The sequence below is a fragment of the Garra rufa genome, chromosome 2 (genome assembly GCF_049309525.1).
Source record: "Garra rufa chromosome 2, GarRuf1.0, whole genome shotgun sequence".
In the NCBI taxonomy this organism is placed as follows: domain Eukaryota; kingdom Metazoa; phylum Chordata; class Actinopteri; order Cypriniformes; family Cyprinidae; genus Garra; species Garra rufa.
In genome coordinates, this window is record NC_133362.1 from 33,431,040 (window position 1) to 33,446,006 (window position 14,967).

General features: G+C 36.2%; 2 protein-coding genes across 5 annotated transcripts in view; both read left to right on the forward strand.

Moving 5' to 3' along the window:
- alms1 (ALMS1 centrosome and basal body associated protein) overlaps positions 1-4,060 on the forward strand; it is a 17,722-nt gene extending 13,662 nt beyond the window's left edge. The window contains exons 11-18 of one of the 4 annotated variants that reach the window (XM_073834131.1): positions 449-569; positions 676-903; positions 996-1,255; positions 1,765-1,924; positions 2,041-2,101; positions 2,831-2,887; positions 3,475-3,574; positions 3,716-4,060. In XM_073834131.1, coding sequence (XP_073690232.1) covers positions 449-569; positions 676-903; positions 996-1,255; positions 1,765-1,924; positions 2,041-2,101; positions 2,831-2,887; positions 3,475-3,574; positions 3,716-3,760 — 1,032 coding nt within the window. In that variant the 3' untranslated portion in view covers positions 3,761-4,060. The remainder of the gene's footprint in view (positions 1-448; positions 570-675; positions 904-995; positions 1,256-1,764; positions 1,925-2,040; positions 2,102-2,830; positions 2,888-3,474; positions 3,575-3,715) is intronic. The other 3 variants (XM_073834132.1, XM_073834133.1, XM_073834134.1) reach the window with 3 other exon arrangements.
- A 552-nt stretch (positions 4,061-4,612) lies between these two features.
- Positions 4,613-14,936, forward strand: bbof1b (basal body orientation factor 1b). The gene is made up of 12 exons (XM_073834645.1): positions 4,613-4,653; positions 4,787-5,039; positions 7,197-7,262; positions 7,920-8,063; positions 8,135-8,215; positions 8,293-8,363; positions 8,461-8,605; positions 11,742-12,082; positions 12,594-12,725; positions 12,868-12,969; positions 13,885-13,947; positions 14,174-14,936. The coding sequence occupies exons 1-12, from the start codon at positions 4,613-4,615 to the stop codon at positions 14,268-14,270; spliced, it is 1,536 nt and encodes a 511-aa protein (XP_073690746.1). The 3' UTR covers positions 14,271-14,936.
- The last annotated feature ends 31 nt before the right edge of the window (positions 14,937-14,967 follow it).

Below are 14,967 nucleotides of genomic sequence, written 5' to 3' on the forward strand. Positions count from 1 at the left end.
GCAAAGCTGCGAAAGCTATGAAATACAGCAGTAGCTTATTCTCTGCATTTTTGACTGAGGCCCTGTTTCCACTAGTGCATTTTCGTTTTAAAACTGCATTTTAAAATGAAAACGATTCTCATCTACACTTTTAAAAATGACCATTTATGCACAATGGGCATGCATTGTTGAACATGGTTATCAAGGATACACAGAGAGTATTATGGGCAGCCACGCCATGATCTTCAAAAGTCTCAGTTTTTGGGCATCTACACTGAAACGCAACCCCAGAGGTTATTAAACTAAAACGAGGTCTGCAGCGTTTTTGAAAATCGCCAGAGAAGTGTAAACGACAGGGTTAACCATAGAAAAGTTATGTGTTTTAAAACTAAAACACACTAGTGTAAACGTTGCCTGAGAAATCATCATTCTTTCCTTATGCCTGTCTAATCTTCTGTTATTTTTTCAGGTCTCTGCTGATTCTTTATCATCTTCAAGCACTTTTTCCCATCATTCCCAAAGAGGTGTCTCGCAAAACCTCATTTCCAAAAGGACAAAGGTCAAACTGGTCAACAAAGGTGTGCAGGCAGGTCAGTTACACAACAACTGTCAACTTTTTAAACTAAGCAACCTGTGTAAATTAGACGGTGTAACTGCAACAAAACTGTCATGTGGGATTTTGCATTCTTTTTGCAGGTGATTTGGAAATAGTTATAAATGGAACCCGCAGACACACTCGGGACGTAGGCACCATCTTTCCCTCACCAGGTGCTTTCAAAAATGTCCGTTCATCAAACACGTTTGCCAGAGGCATTCAGAGTGCCTTTCCCATCCCCACTGCCTCCACATCTAAACCCACCCAATCCCTGACTGCTTTGAAGAAGGACCCTAGCAACAAGATCATCCGGACCCGTTATCCAAATGGTGCATATTACGTGCTCACAGACACAGCAGTTTTTCTACAACTGACCTTTTTCTCGTTTTCTCTAACTGTTATATATAACCTTCTCTTTAAGGTGTGTCCTGGTTTGTCTCAGCTGATGAGCTTAAGTGTGATGGTCGCAAGGAGAACCAACCACAAACTGAATCAGCACCTTTCCCAAGCCAAGCCTGGTTTGAGTCTTACACTAAAACCCGACCCTGGAGAGAAATAACCAGAGAACCTCTAAGAGAAAGACAGAACCAGCAGGAACAAGAGAGGCCAACAGAGTCCATAACAGCTACGGAGACAGATATGAGCGACAAACCCTCAGCTCTTGTTCGACTTTCACTACAGGTGTTACAAGAAACTGTTTTATTTACACGCTTTGAAGGGATAGTTCATGCAAAAATTAAAATTCTGTCATTAATTACTCACCCTCATGTTGTTCTAAACCTGTAAGACTGTTCATCTTCATAATGTCCTTTCTACGTTTCTGTGCCTTGACCATGGTAGGACCCTTGCTGTCTATGCAGGGTCAGAAAGCTGTAAAATGTCATCAAAATATCTTAAATTGTGTTCTCAAGATGAACAAAGGTCTTACAGGTTTGGAACGACATGAGGGTGAGTAATTAATGACAGAATTTTCATTTTTGGCTGAACTATTCCTTTTAAAGTCCATTCACTACAAGGACCATAACTATAATGATAACCAAGAATGCTAACTAGAACAATATCATTGAAGCTTTGACCTGATTTTGAATGTTCATTTTGGATCCTGCTTTGTGCTTTTACAGAGTACATGGATGGTGATTGTTGATGATGATTTTAGTCTAACATTGAGCATTTGCATTGGTTTCCTACAGGAAGCTCTGGAGCTCCATCGGCCGGAGTTTGTGTCTCGTTCACGGGAGCGGATGAAGCGTCTTGGGTTTCTGGTTGAAGAGAGGAGGTTACAGGCAGTCTTCAATAGAGAGAGAGAAGAGCTCTTCAACTGCCCCGCACCATCACGTCCATACAGACCAGGTGACCTTATACCATAAGATTACTTGTGATAGTAGTATGAGTAGTTGGTTCAGTATATATTTTACATGCTTGGTACAGCTTGCGTTAAGATGTTAACTAAAACATACCCCTGTCAGCAGCTCCAGTACCACGTAAACGAGTCGTTCCAAAAAAAGAGATGGTCCAAAGATCCAAACAGTAAGTATCTATTATTTCATTTTGAAACCATCTAGATGGTTTATGACAGAGACACGGCACATATTTGTAAATTTGTGCATGTATGGGTCATTTAACAGATTTAAAGGAGAAACTTCCAAAATGAAAACTTTTGAATGAAAAATTTACAAACCCCCATGTCTTCTAAGATGTTCATGTCTTTTTTCTTCAGAAAGAAATTAAGGTTTTTGAAGAAAACATTCCAGGATTTTTCTCAATATAGTGGACTTCAGTGGTGGTGAAGGTCCAAATTGCAGTTTCAAAGCATCTTCAAATAGTTTTTCGCCCTACAATACCTTTTTGAACCAGAGTACACAGACGAAGAACTAACAGTGCGTGACTTTTCCAACGTGATTACGCAGTGCGTTAATACATGCGCATCACAGAACTAGTGCAAGATGAGCATTTGTGGTTAAATAGTATGTACACTTTTAAATTTTTAAAGGAAATGATCGACCATTTTGCTAGGTAAGACCCTTATTCCTTGGCTGGGATTGTGTAGCTGCATTGAATCTGCAAGGCTATATGAAGAAAAATCCTGAAATGTTTTCCTCAAAAACCTAATTTCTTTTTTTTTTTGAAGAAAGACATGAACATTTGAATGACATGGAGTGAATACATTTTAATTTTGGAAGTGAACTAAACAAACAGCATTCCATGACTTTTGATATTTTATTAGCAAATTTTTTTGTGCATTCTACATGCTTTCAGTTGGATAGGAAGGAAGTCACACAGTCAGAGAATAGACAGGACAGACAGACTCAGGAGGTAATTGTGCGTGTGTGTGTGTGTGTGTGTGTGTGTGTGTGTGTGTGTGTGTGTGTGTGTGTGTGTGTGTGTGTGTGTGTGTTAAAATCGCTCAGCTCATTTCTGAGGCAACATTTCTCATTTTCATTAAGTCAGAGTGCAAGATGTATTTAAGAGGTATTAAAGTAACTAAAGCCTAAAGGGATACCCAAAAATTAAAATTCTGTTACTTATTACTCACCCTCATGATGTTCCAAGCCTGTAAGACCTTCATTCATCTTTGTAACACAATTTAAGATATTTTTGATGAAATCCAAGAGCTTTCTGACCCTGCATGGACAGCAACTACCATGTTCAAGGCCCAGAAAGGTAGTAATGTTATGAAGCTAGGAGAATACTTTTTGTGTGCAAAAAAAAAAAAAAAATTCAAAATATTAACGAAAACTTTAATAGTACTTTTATTTTAAAGTTTTTATTTTGTGTATTATCTGTGATTCAAGATTAGAGAAACAAAGACCCAAACTCCAGTCTGTTTGAACATTTTATGTGGATTTCATTGACTCCAATAGTTTGCACTTTAATTGCCAAGTAAATGTGTATTCCCAAAGGAAATACGCTCAACTTCCTGAAGTCCAGAAGAGAAGGGAGGAGGAAAGGAGACAGGCAGAGTATCGCTCCTACCGCCTCAATGCTCAACTCTTTAACAAGGTATACAGGCTGTTCTTGAGTTATACACAATAGCCCAGACACAGTAATACTGTTATTACATCAATATTGTTTCAAGAACTTCATATATACACCTGACCAGTTTGATTAACCTTTCTAATGCATATCATCTTTCTTCTGCAGAAAGTCACTAATCATGTGTTGGGAAAGAGAGCTCCATGGCAGTGAACTAGAATTGACTTAAGCCTTACTGATCTTTGAATGTGACAGGTCTTGTGAATGTTTTATATTGGATGAATACATTTTATACTGGTTGTGTGTTATGCGAGTTTGGTTAGATATATGTGTAAATTCTGATTTTAGATGTGAGATTTTATATAATTGTGACCGTGTATTATTTATGGAGTTAACAGTGTTGGATTATTTCATTATGACTCTTGTAGTTGCAGAATTAATTTTTATTATGTATGTTTTTGCTAAGTTTTAGCAATATTTTTTATAAGGTGAATAAATAAGCAGTTATTTGTACGAGCTGTCGTGTTTGTGTGCTTTTTAACTTTTAAAGTGCAAGTAGGTGAATGCTCATTAACAACAATTCTTTGTGTGTTTGTTTTCCTGGACCACAAAACCAGTCATAAGTAGCACTGGTATATTTGTAGCAATAGCCAACAATACATTGTATTGGTCAAAATTATCGATTTTTCTGGTATGTCAAAAATCATTAGGATATTAGGTAAAGATCATGTTCAATGAAGATACTTTGTAAATTTCCTACCGTACATATATACAAACTTAATTTGGATTATTTTAATCATTGCTAAGAAATTCATTTGGACAACTTCAAAGGCATTATGTTATGGATATCAGAAAAGATAATTTGTTATCATGTTTCAGTTCACAAATGTTTGATTCAACATTCAAAATATTTTAAAACCGTAACAATAAAGATTGTTAAAGAATTAATGGAAAATAAAACATTCACGACACATGTGACGTCTGACAGTCTCCATGGCAACAGGTGTAAACAAAGTAATCCTGCAGGAGCGGTTCATTGAACGCTGCTGATCAAAACACAGAGAGATGCCGATTAAAAAAGGAAAGAAGGGAAAGAAAGGAAAAGGGTGAGTGAAAAACGAATTGAATTGCCTGTTTATTACGATATGTCCGTTTGTTTGGGAAAAGCTGCGAATGTAACTAGTCATAAGAATTTGAAAAGCATATATGACAGTGATAAATATGTATTCTTTTATATAGAAAAGGAAAGAAAGATGGCAAGCAAGAGTCAAAACGAGATAAAGAGTCTGATATAGAGAGGGCAAAAGCAAACGCAGCTCTGTGGGAGGCCAGGTGTGATCTGACGGAGAGTTCACGCGTAGAGTATCGTGAAACAGCGCGAAGACTAAACAAAATCAACCAGCAGCTCAGTGATCTACAGAACAACACCGAGAAGAACACCATCGAGATCATCGCTGTTCTGAGGAGCAAAGACGTACAAAACGAGGAAAAGGTATTTTAAAGCATTTGACTATTAAAGCTACAGTACAATAATTATTCTCATATTGTTAATCATATCGCTAAATGGTTAATTTATCCAACATTGGAAACTTTAATAATGGACTCACCCTCATATCGTTGCAAACTCTTTAAAGGAACCATGGGTATTAAGACTTGTATGGCTTAATATAACATAAATGATGTATTTTAGTAAAATATATGTAGTAGAAAACCTATAAAAGACTTTTGGTATTTAAAAATCTGCATCGTTATATATATTTTGGACTGTGGGGGCGCTGTTGTTTTGATGACGTCAAATGGTTGCACTGAGCTAATGACGCTATATGTTGCTATTTGTACTGCAGCACAACTCGGAATATAAAATACTGATGCAATGCCACATTGTGCAGCTTTTGGTTGTAATTTTCACTTGAAAGACAAGAGAAGCAATTTAAGTCTTCACTGCTTTTCCTAGTGATAAGAAGAGGAGAAAAGAATGAGAAGATGCCTGTTGGACGAATAAAACTTCCTAAGGCCCCGATCAGATAGAACACATTTTTTTGCAGTGAGAGGTGGCTTTTTAAAATTGTTTTCTGTTGGCAGTGAGCGCTTTGTGCACTGCTTATGCGCCCCGAGCGCCTCGCGTTTTAGCCGCCTGCTGCGCCTCGTTTTTGCAGAAACACTCTGAGCGCATGAAGTTGAAAAAAAAAGCAACTCTGAGAGGAAAAACGCGATGTTATTTGCGTTTTTCTATTGTCCAATCAAATGAATGTAGAGGCGGGCTTTCTGTTGTGGTGACGAAAGTTTACCGTTGCTTAGAAAGTCCGGAGACTGCAATAATGGAGGAGAAACTTTTGGTGTCTGTCTGTTGCTGGTAACCCGGGGCTGTATTTTTTTTTAAGGTTTCTGCTAATATGACAGTTTACTTAACAGCAAAAACCAAAGATTTTAGAGCGCTCGTGCTATAATCATTTGATTAGACTGACAGGACAGCTGTTTTGGTTGTTGCCTAGAAACTTAAAAAAAAACTGTAGCACACTGCTCTTTTTAAAAAGTCACCAAAAAAGGCAGTGCGGTGCGCCTTGTGTATTCAGACATAAAAAATGCGTTCGGTGTGATCAGGGCCTAAAGACCTGTGTCTTTGTTCTCTTCGCTCTAGCCCTAATGCCTTTGAGACTTTTAGAAGACCACCGCTACTAAAAGAGCTTACAAATGGCAGAGACAAGATCACTAGATGCCATCCTGGCAGGATGTAAACATGTCGATGCTTGTCATGATGCCGCAGCCACTGAAGGCGCTTCTCAGTGCAGATTTTACTTGATATCCAGGGTGTTTAAACAACTTGTGGGGAAAAATCTATGGTGCGGCATTTGGTTTAAGGCTACGCTTATATCCATTGCCACCTGTAAACTCTTTCAGTAGCTGTGGTCATTATATCAGTATTTTATTTTCCAAGATGTGTTGTGGTAAAAATAGCAACAGGTAGCACCAGTAGCTCACAGAGTGCAACCATTTGACATTATTGAAATAATGGCGCCCCTTATAGTTCAAAATATGTATAAAACGTGGATTTTTAAAATAGGTAAATCTTTTATAGGTTTTCTACTACATATTTCATTAAGATACATAATTTACGTTATATTAAGCCATACAAGTATTAATACCCTGGGTTCCTTTTAAAACTTTTGTTTATCTTTAAAACACAAATGAAGACATATTTAAATAAATCTGATAGATTTCTGTCCTTTGCACCAAAACTTTGATGCTTCCAAAGGTTTATAAAGAGAGTGGTTTATAATGAGATTTGTTCTTGCACATTAAAGCAAGTACAATTGAGCCTCCGTTTGCCATATACTTTATGATATGTTCTATTTATGTGCATTGATCAGTTTTCATATATAAAGTCTAAATTAAAACTGTTCATCATATAAACTGATTGTGTTTCTTCAGAAGACTGCTTGATTAATATGAATTAATTTATTATCTCTTGTTGCATTTTTGGATGTGTCAAAGTTTTGACATAATAGAGGGACAGAAACTTCATTTGAGTTTCAAAGATGACGAACAAAAGCCTTATGGGGTTTGGAACAACATGGGAGTAAAAAAAAAAATGATGACAATTAAAATTTTTAGGGTAAACTAACCCTTTAAACTAATGTTGTTTTCTCAGATAATGGCATTGGAACATCAAATACAGCTTGAGAAAACAAGGGCCTCTAAGGAAAAAGAGAATTTGGTAAGTAATGCATTCCCTCATATGGGAAAACAAGGAAACACAAAGCATTAAGAGCTGGGGGTGTAAACTTTTGAACAGAATGAAGATGTATACATTTTTCTTATTTTGCCTAAATATCATGTTTTTTTTTCATGTAGTACTGCCTTTCAGATGCTACAGAAGATATTTACATGTTTCCTAGAAGACAAAATAAATAAAGATAAAGGTAAATTTGCCCTGGTCTTCAAATTCAAAAGGTTTTCACTCCCCGGGTCTTAATGCATCTTGTTTCCTTCTGGAGCATCAGTGAGTGTTTGAACCTTCTGTAATACTTGCATATGAGTCCCTCAGTTGTCCTCAGTGTGAAAAGATGGATCTCAAAATCATACAGTCATAGTTGGAAAGGGGTTAAGTACACAAAAATGCTGAAAAACCAAAGAATTTGTGGGACCTGAAGGATTTTTCTGAAGAACAGCAGGCAGTTTAACTGTTCAGGACAAACATGGGACTCATGAACAACTATTATCAAACAAAACAAACAATAAAAAAAAGCTGTGGATCATTCAGGTAATAACACAGTATTAAGAAAGCATTTTTAAAAAGGAACTGATCAGGTCACCCTTGTACTCACTGCCTTGTTGCTGACTGCTCAGTGTTTCTCACTGTTTGTCATCACAGGCCACTCAATACACGCTTAAGATCAGTGAACTGGAGGACAAGTTTGACAAGAGGTCTAACGAGTTCAACATGATTCAAGAGGAACTTAAGATCATCAATGACTTCCTTAAGAAGAAGCCCCAAATGGAACAAGAACTCAAAAATGTATAATGCATTCTCTTTATGTCATGTAAACAGTGCTATGCCTGTTATAACATCACAACTGTTTTGTACAGATGAAAGAAACTTTGGACAATGCAGATCTAGAACACAAAAAAACGCTTGCAAGAATGGAGCAAAGATTTTTCAATAATAAGGTATATATACTAAAATGCATTTCAACAAACCTTCCTCTTTCTCTCTCTCAGTTTGTCTCTCATGCTACATTCATTAGGTTCATCTAGAGCAGGAAGCTGAGCAAAAGATTGCTGTGCTTGCTGAAAGAGCTCACAATGAAGCCATCATGTAAGTATCTTCTCCATCTTCCCCAATGCCTTTGGAACTGTGAGATACATTTTGCATGAGATAAATGAGATGATATCCTCCATCTTGGCCCCATCAGACAGCTGGATGATGCATCTCGCTCCACGTTCAAGGAGAATGTGCGTCTAAATAAGGCATTGGGTTACCACATCAAAGCGGTAGAGGATCTGCGGAAGAGAAATGCAGCACTGGCAGAAGAGAACAACATCCTCAGTCTGCATAAGGTGACACACCATAGTTACCATCCTTGCACTGTAGTTCACCTAGTCTACTGTTTACTACTTTTTACTTTATTACATTGTGCAGTTTATGTATAGTATATTAATTAATCATTAAAAATGATAATAACATCAACTTTCTTGGGCACCCTTACAAACACTCATATAGGTGGGCCATTCTACAGAATTGGTGCAAACTGCTGTCCCACAGCCAAAAAACACATTTAAAAAGCATTTAGGTATTCAAATCTTAGATGTTCACTAAGGTCCTTTTATTATCTATTGAAACCCTCAATAATATTCAAAATATCAGTAAGCTTAATATATATAAAATCATCATTTACTGGGTACTTTCAATTGGGAGGTGGCTGTCCTGAACCCTAACTTCTAAATTTCAACTTATGAAAATTATATGAAAATAATTTTTGTATTTTTTTCCATTGATGTTTTAAAAAATATTTTTTGATTCTTTTAAAAAGTGAAGTTAAAATACATACATATATATATATATATATATATATATATATATATATATATATAGTCAAGCCCGAAATGATTCATACCCCTGGCAAATTCTGACTTAAAGTTACTTTTATTCAACCAGCAAGTTTTTTTTGACTGGAAATGACACAGGCTTCTCCCAAAAGATAATAAGACGATGTACAAGAGGCATCATTGTGAAAAAAATATTTCTCAGCTTTTATTTACATTTGAACAAAAAGTGGCATGTCCAAAATTATTCATACCCTTTGCAAACTGTCACAGTCTATGGGAAAATCCAAGGTTCTATACCATTCCAAATAGTCCAAGCTGTTGTAAAGCATCATAATTACCCTGATTCATTGGGAACAGCTGTTTTAATCAACTCAACAGGTGAAAAACAGAAGCTCTCTGCTGTTGGTTTGTGGACAGTCATGCGGCTGCACATTGTGGCTACTCACAAGTCAGGAAAGGGCTAATAGACCATCTAAATGTTTTGTTCCAGTGGCTACAGTGCAAAGTATTATTAAAAAATACAAGACACTGTGAAAAATCTCAGAGGACGTGGTCGGAAGCCAAAAGTGACACCTCTGCTGGCCAGGAGGATAGTGAGAGAGGTCAAAAAGAATCCAAGGATCACCACCAAGGCCATCCTGATGAATCTGGGCTCTGCTGGTGGCAACATCTTAAGGCAGACAGTACAACGGACACTGCACACCGCTGGGTTCCACGGACGCAGACCAAGGAGGACACCACTTCTCCAGATAAGGCACACAAAAGCCCACTTGGCCTTTGCAAATGCTCATCTGGACAAAGAAGACTTCTGGTCTTCTGTTTTATGGTCAGATGAAATAAAAATTTAATTGTTTGGCCACTATGATGTACAATGATGTTTGTGTTTGGCGTAAAAAAGGAGAAGCCTTCAACCCTAAGAACACCGTCCCCACTGTCAAACATGGTGGTGGGAATCTAATGTTTTGGGGGTGTTTTTCAGCCGGTGGACCAGGGAACCTAATCACAGTAAACAGCATCTTGAAAAAGGAGCAATACATCAAAATTTTCAACAACAACATCAGACAGTCTGCAGAGAAACTTGGCCTTGGGCACCAGTGGACATTTTAGTACGACAACAACCCAAAATACAGTAAAAGTGGTAAAGAAATGGTTAGCAGACAAAAACATTAACGTTTTGAGTCCTGACTTAAATCCAATTGAGAATCTGTGGAGGAAGCTAAAGATCAGGGTGATGGCAAGGAGACCCTCCAACCTGAAAGAGTTGGAGCTCATCCCTAAAGATGAATGGACAAAAATACCAGTGGAGACTGCTCAGCAATTTTAGGACGTGTTTGATTGCTGTAATAGCCAATAAAGGCTTTTCTATTGATTATTGAGAAGGGTATGAATAATTTTGGACATGCCACTTTTTGTTCAAATGTATATAAAAGCTGAGAATTTTTTTTTTCTCACAATGATGCCTCTTGTACATCGTCTTACTATCTTTTGGGAGAAGCCTGTGTCATTTCCGGTCAAAAAAAAATGACCGGAATTATTGCTTGTTGAATAAAAGTAACTTTAAGTCAGAATTTGCCAGGGGTATGAATATTTTCGGGCTTGACTGTGTATATATATATATAAATATATATATATATATATGTAAAGAAAAAGTCCCACATTTTCATGTCACTACTGAAACAGTGTATATTTTAGTCTATTGGCTGAGACTGATTTTAACTACACCCCTACATTTATATGATCAGGAAAAATGTATGTGTCATTGATGAAAAATCTGTGTGTAACTTTAAGGATCGTCACTACCGAACACCTTTACTGCAATTAAGCACACTTTTTAGTTATTCCATAACATTTCGTTTTTTATATATGTACAACTGTTCTGAACTATGTTAGCTAACCATGTGCTGATTAGCATCTTTGAGCTAGCTTCAAAAGTATCTAAAATTGTCACTACCGAAAAATTTGGTGGAGTTACGGTAGTGACATGTTTTTTTTTTTTTTTGGGTGACATCCCATAAAATTGTCAATTTTGAAACATGGGATGTTTTGTCAAAAATAAAGTATTCTGAATTAGCAACTAAGATGTTATAGTGTTTGCTTCAATGCTTATTCAAACTAATAAATCGTTAAGTTTGAACTAAGTATGATCAACTTTTTGCCTTTTACAAAGAAAAATTGAATTAAAAATATAACAAATCTCATAAATCACGCTTGAAATATTGTTAAAATTGTAATTGTTATTGATTTACCTCTGAAAACAATACATTTATAAATATATTTACAAGGAAGATGTAAGCTAAATTTTAAAATCTCAATATGACCCTTCTTATTAAATTATATATTACTGTTTCGGTAGTGACAAAATTGGGGAGAGGACAAATACTCCAAAACTTTCTGAAAATACAATATAAAAATTAACTGCACAATTACTAGAAATGCAATACAATTTGCATTAAAAAAATTGTAAAAAAAAAATGTTTCCAACTCTAACTTTGGACCAATTCTGTAGAATGGCCCATAAACACACATGCACAAATTAAATGAAATTTAAAATTAACTTAATCAGACCCTTGTCTACTATTAAGCTTGCCTATGAAGCAGCATCCCTTGATAATTAAAACTTGGTATCCACATTTAATTTACCCTCCAGGAAACGAGTCAGGACACCTCAAATGACACCATATCTAAGCTTACAGGCCAGCGGAGCACAGTTTCTGAGCTGAGAGTGAAGGTGTTCACACTGGAGCAGGCCCTGGCCAGCATGGTGGCTGAGTTTGAGTGGGAGAAGGCTGACATCAAGCAGCGTGCTGCAGTCAGGACTCAGACTAGCGGTGTAGAGCTGGACAAACTCCAGAAACTCCTGAGCATACGGGACAGGGAGCTGAGCCGAGTGAAGAGAATAGCCCGCAGCATAGTGGAGCAGCGCTCAGACATGGAGATACTCTTCCATGAGGCTCTGAACCACGTGAAGCAGGAGATGCTAATGCACAGGTGCACTTCAGCATTCATTTATTCACTCTCTTTGCCTTCGCTGCTTGATGTACCCAATTAAATAGTTACTATTAAATAGTTATAGCATGAAATAAACATGAATGAACATCAAAAGGTGTCTTGTTTCTGTGGAAAGACGTCAATACACATCATTTTTCAAGTCCAGCAATGTTAATCTACTCTTCTGTCTGGTTTGTCAGACAAAAATGGCAGATTCAGTGTTTTGATTGGTCAGATCGCCTGTCAGTCAAACTCCCTGCAAAGGGTCAATTGTAAACGTAGTGTAAATGCATTAAACAGTGTAAATACATCTAAATGCCACTTCAGGTGCTGCATTTGTGCAACTGCAGTGCCAAAATAGATTTTGTTGAAGCAGATTTTAATAAATTGATTAAAATCTCAGAAAATGTTGATAAAATTTTTTCTCAATATCGCAAATCCCAAATTCTACTGCAAAAACTCAAAACGATTGTTAAATCAGTTACATAACAATCTACATTATGTTATCCAGACAGGAAGCAGAGGTGAATCGTAGCAGGCTGATGAATGAGTTCCTGTCAGGCAGAAAGGAGAACGCTCACAATCACACCTTCAACAAATCACCCCATAGCACTTCCGTTGGTATGGACGAGGTTGAAAAAGGGTGAGGGTCTTATGCTTATTTTGTATTTTTTAGACAATTTTCAAAATTCTCTTCTGATGAAATGATAACTGATTGTGTTATTTATTAACTGAAAGATGCTTTTTCCATTGGCAAAACTGTAACAATGTTGTTATTTCATCAGCAGTCTGAAGAAAGCCAATGTGAACATATCAGAGATGACCTGGGAGCAAAGAGAGAGAGTTCTCAGACTGCTCTTTGCTAAAATGAATAGCCTAAAATCGAAGTAAGTATTTGCCAGTGGACATTCAACGGCTTTTTAATAAATAGTTAAAACACAAATGTATGAATGTACAGTATATAAACTTTTTACCTTTTCAGGGACATGAAACCACATTAAAATAAATCGTAAATAAGTCTTTATCTGCTAAATACTGTTTAGGTCAGAAGTTTACATACATCTTGCAAAATGTTAATTATTTTACCAAAATAAGAGGGATCATACAAAATGCATGTTATTTATTATTTAGTACTGACCTAAATATGACATTTCACATAAAAGATGTTTACATATAGTCCACAAGAGAAAATAATAGTTACATTTATAAAAATTACCCCGTTCAAAAGTTTACATACACTTGATTCTTAATACAGTGTTGTTACCTGAATGATCCCTCAGTTGTCCTCAGTGTGAAAAGATGGATCTCGAAATCATACAGCCATTGCTGCAAAGGGTTCAAATACACAAAATGCAGAAAAATCTAAGAATTTGTGGGACCTGAAGTATTTTTCTGATAAACAGCGGGAAGTTTAACTGTTCAGGACAAACAAGGGACTCATGAACAACTATCGCTAAACAAAAAAATACATCTGTGGATCATTCAGGTAGCAACACCTGTATGTAAACTTTTGAACGAGGTAATTTTTATAAATGTAACTACTTTTTTTGTGGACTATATGTAAATGTCTTTTATGTGAATTCAGGTTTAGTACTAAATAAAAAATAACATGCATTTTGTATGATCCCTCTTATTTTGGTAAAATAATTAACATTTTGTAGATTCTGCAAGGTGTATGTAAACTTTTGACCTCAACTGTATTTGCAGTTTATAAGTAACAAAATCAGTTTCAGAAATTTAAGGACACAAAGGAATAACAAATGTGTATTTTCATGCCACTTTTGTTTTTTACAATTCTGCAGAAAACCAATTCCCGCTCCAGCTTTGACAGATTCTGAAGGGAACCGGTGTAGCAGCAGTCCAGGGTGAGGCATGCCTGCAAATGTATGGTTTTCTGGTTGATAAAACCAGAGTGGATACTTATCAAGTCATTTTTTAAATACAATTGTGAACATCATAGAGCATTATGCAATGTTTTAAAAAGATGTCTGTTTAATCAGCAAGACAAAAAACAATAGCAGTGAAGACTTTTGTTCTGCACCATCACACATAGACTCATAATTTGCAGTTATCTGTCTGTATTTTCCGCAGGAATGAAGAGGAGGAATCTCATGCAACCTTTTTAACCCAAGCACCAGTTTCCAGTATGAGCTCCAGTGGAAACTCCAGTGCTCTGCCAGATGTGTAGATCATCTGACCTCATCACAGATAAGAGAGCTCAATAATGAGTATCAAATATCGCATATTAGCTAAGAAATACCAGGAAGTGTTCATGAATGTCTAAATTAAAAGAAGTCACATAGAAATGCTTGTTTACCCGATAATGCTGGCATTGACAATTATACGTAAGGGAATTGAGTGAAATAAAATTCAAGACTTAAAAAGTCTTTCCACAATATTTTTTAAATTGCAAACAAAATTTACAATGTATTTAATATAACACAGAAAATAAATTTAGCAGTTTACTAAACATGGTAATTCTGATGCAATTTTTATAGCTGGATTTTTTCATAGACTATGAATAACAACATAACTAAATGGAACTAATATAACTTTAGTGTGAGGATGGCAGAACTGCTATCACGTAAGGTAATTTTCGTAGGTAATGATGTATTTTCGGAAATTAAACTGATCTTTCAATGAATCATTAAAAATGCAGAAATGTACTGTATTAGCGCATTTGCCTGCAAAATGTGAAAGTAAACACTGTAAGCAGACAATTTTATGTATGTATTTGCAAACATTTAGCCTATACTTTAAAGATGCTGCATTTCTTGCTGTTATGATGCATTAGACACAATCTATGATGTATTCTGATGTTTGTCTCCTTTAAATATAAATTTTCAATAGCAAGAATGTTTTTTGTCATACCAATATTTCTGTTA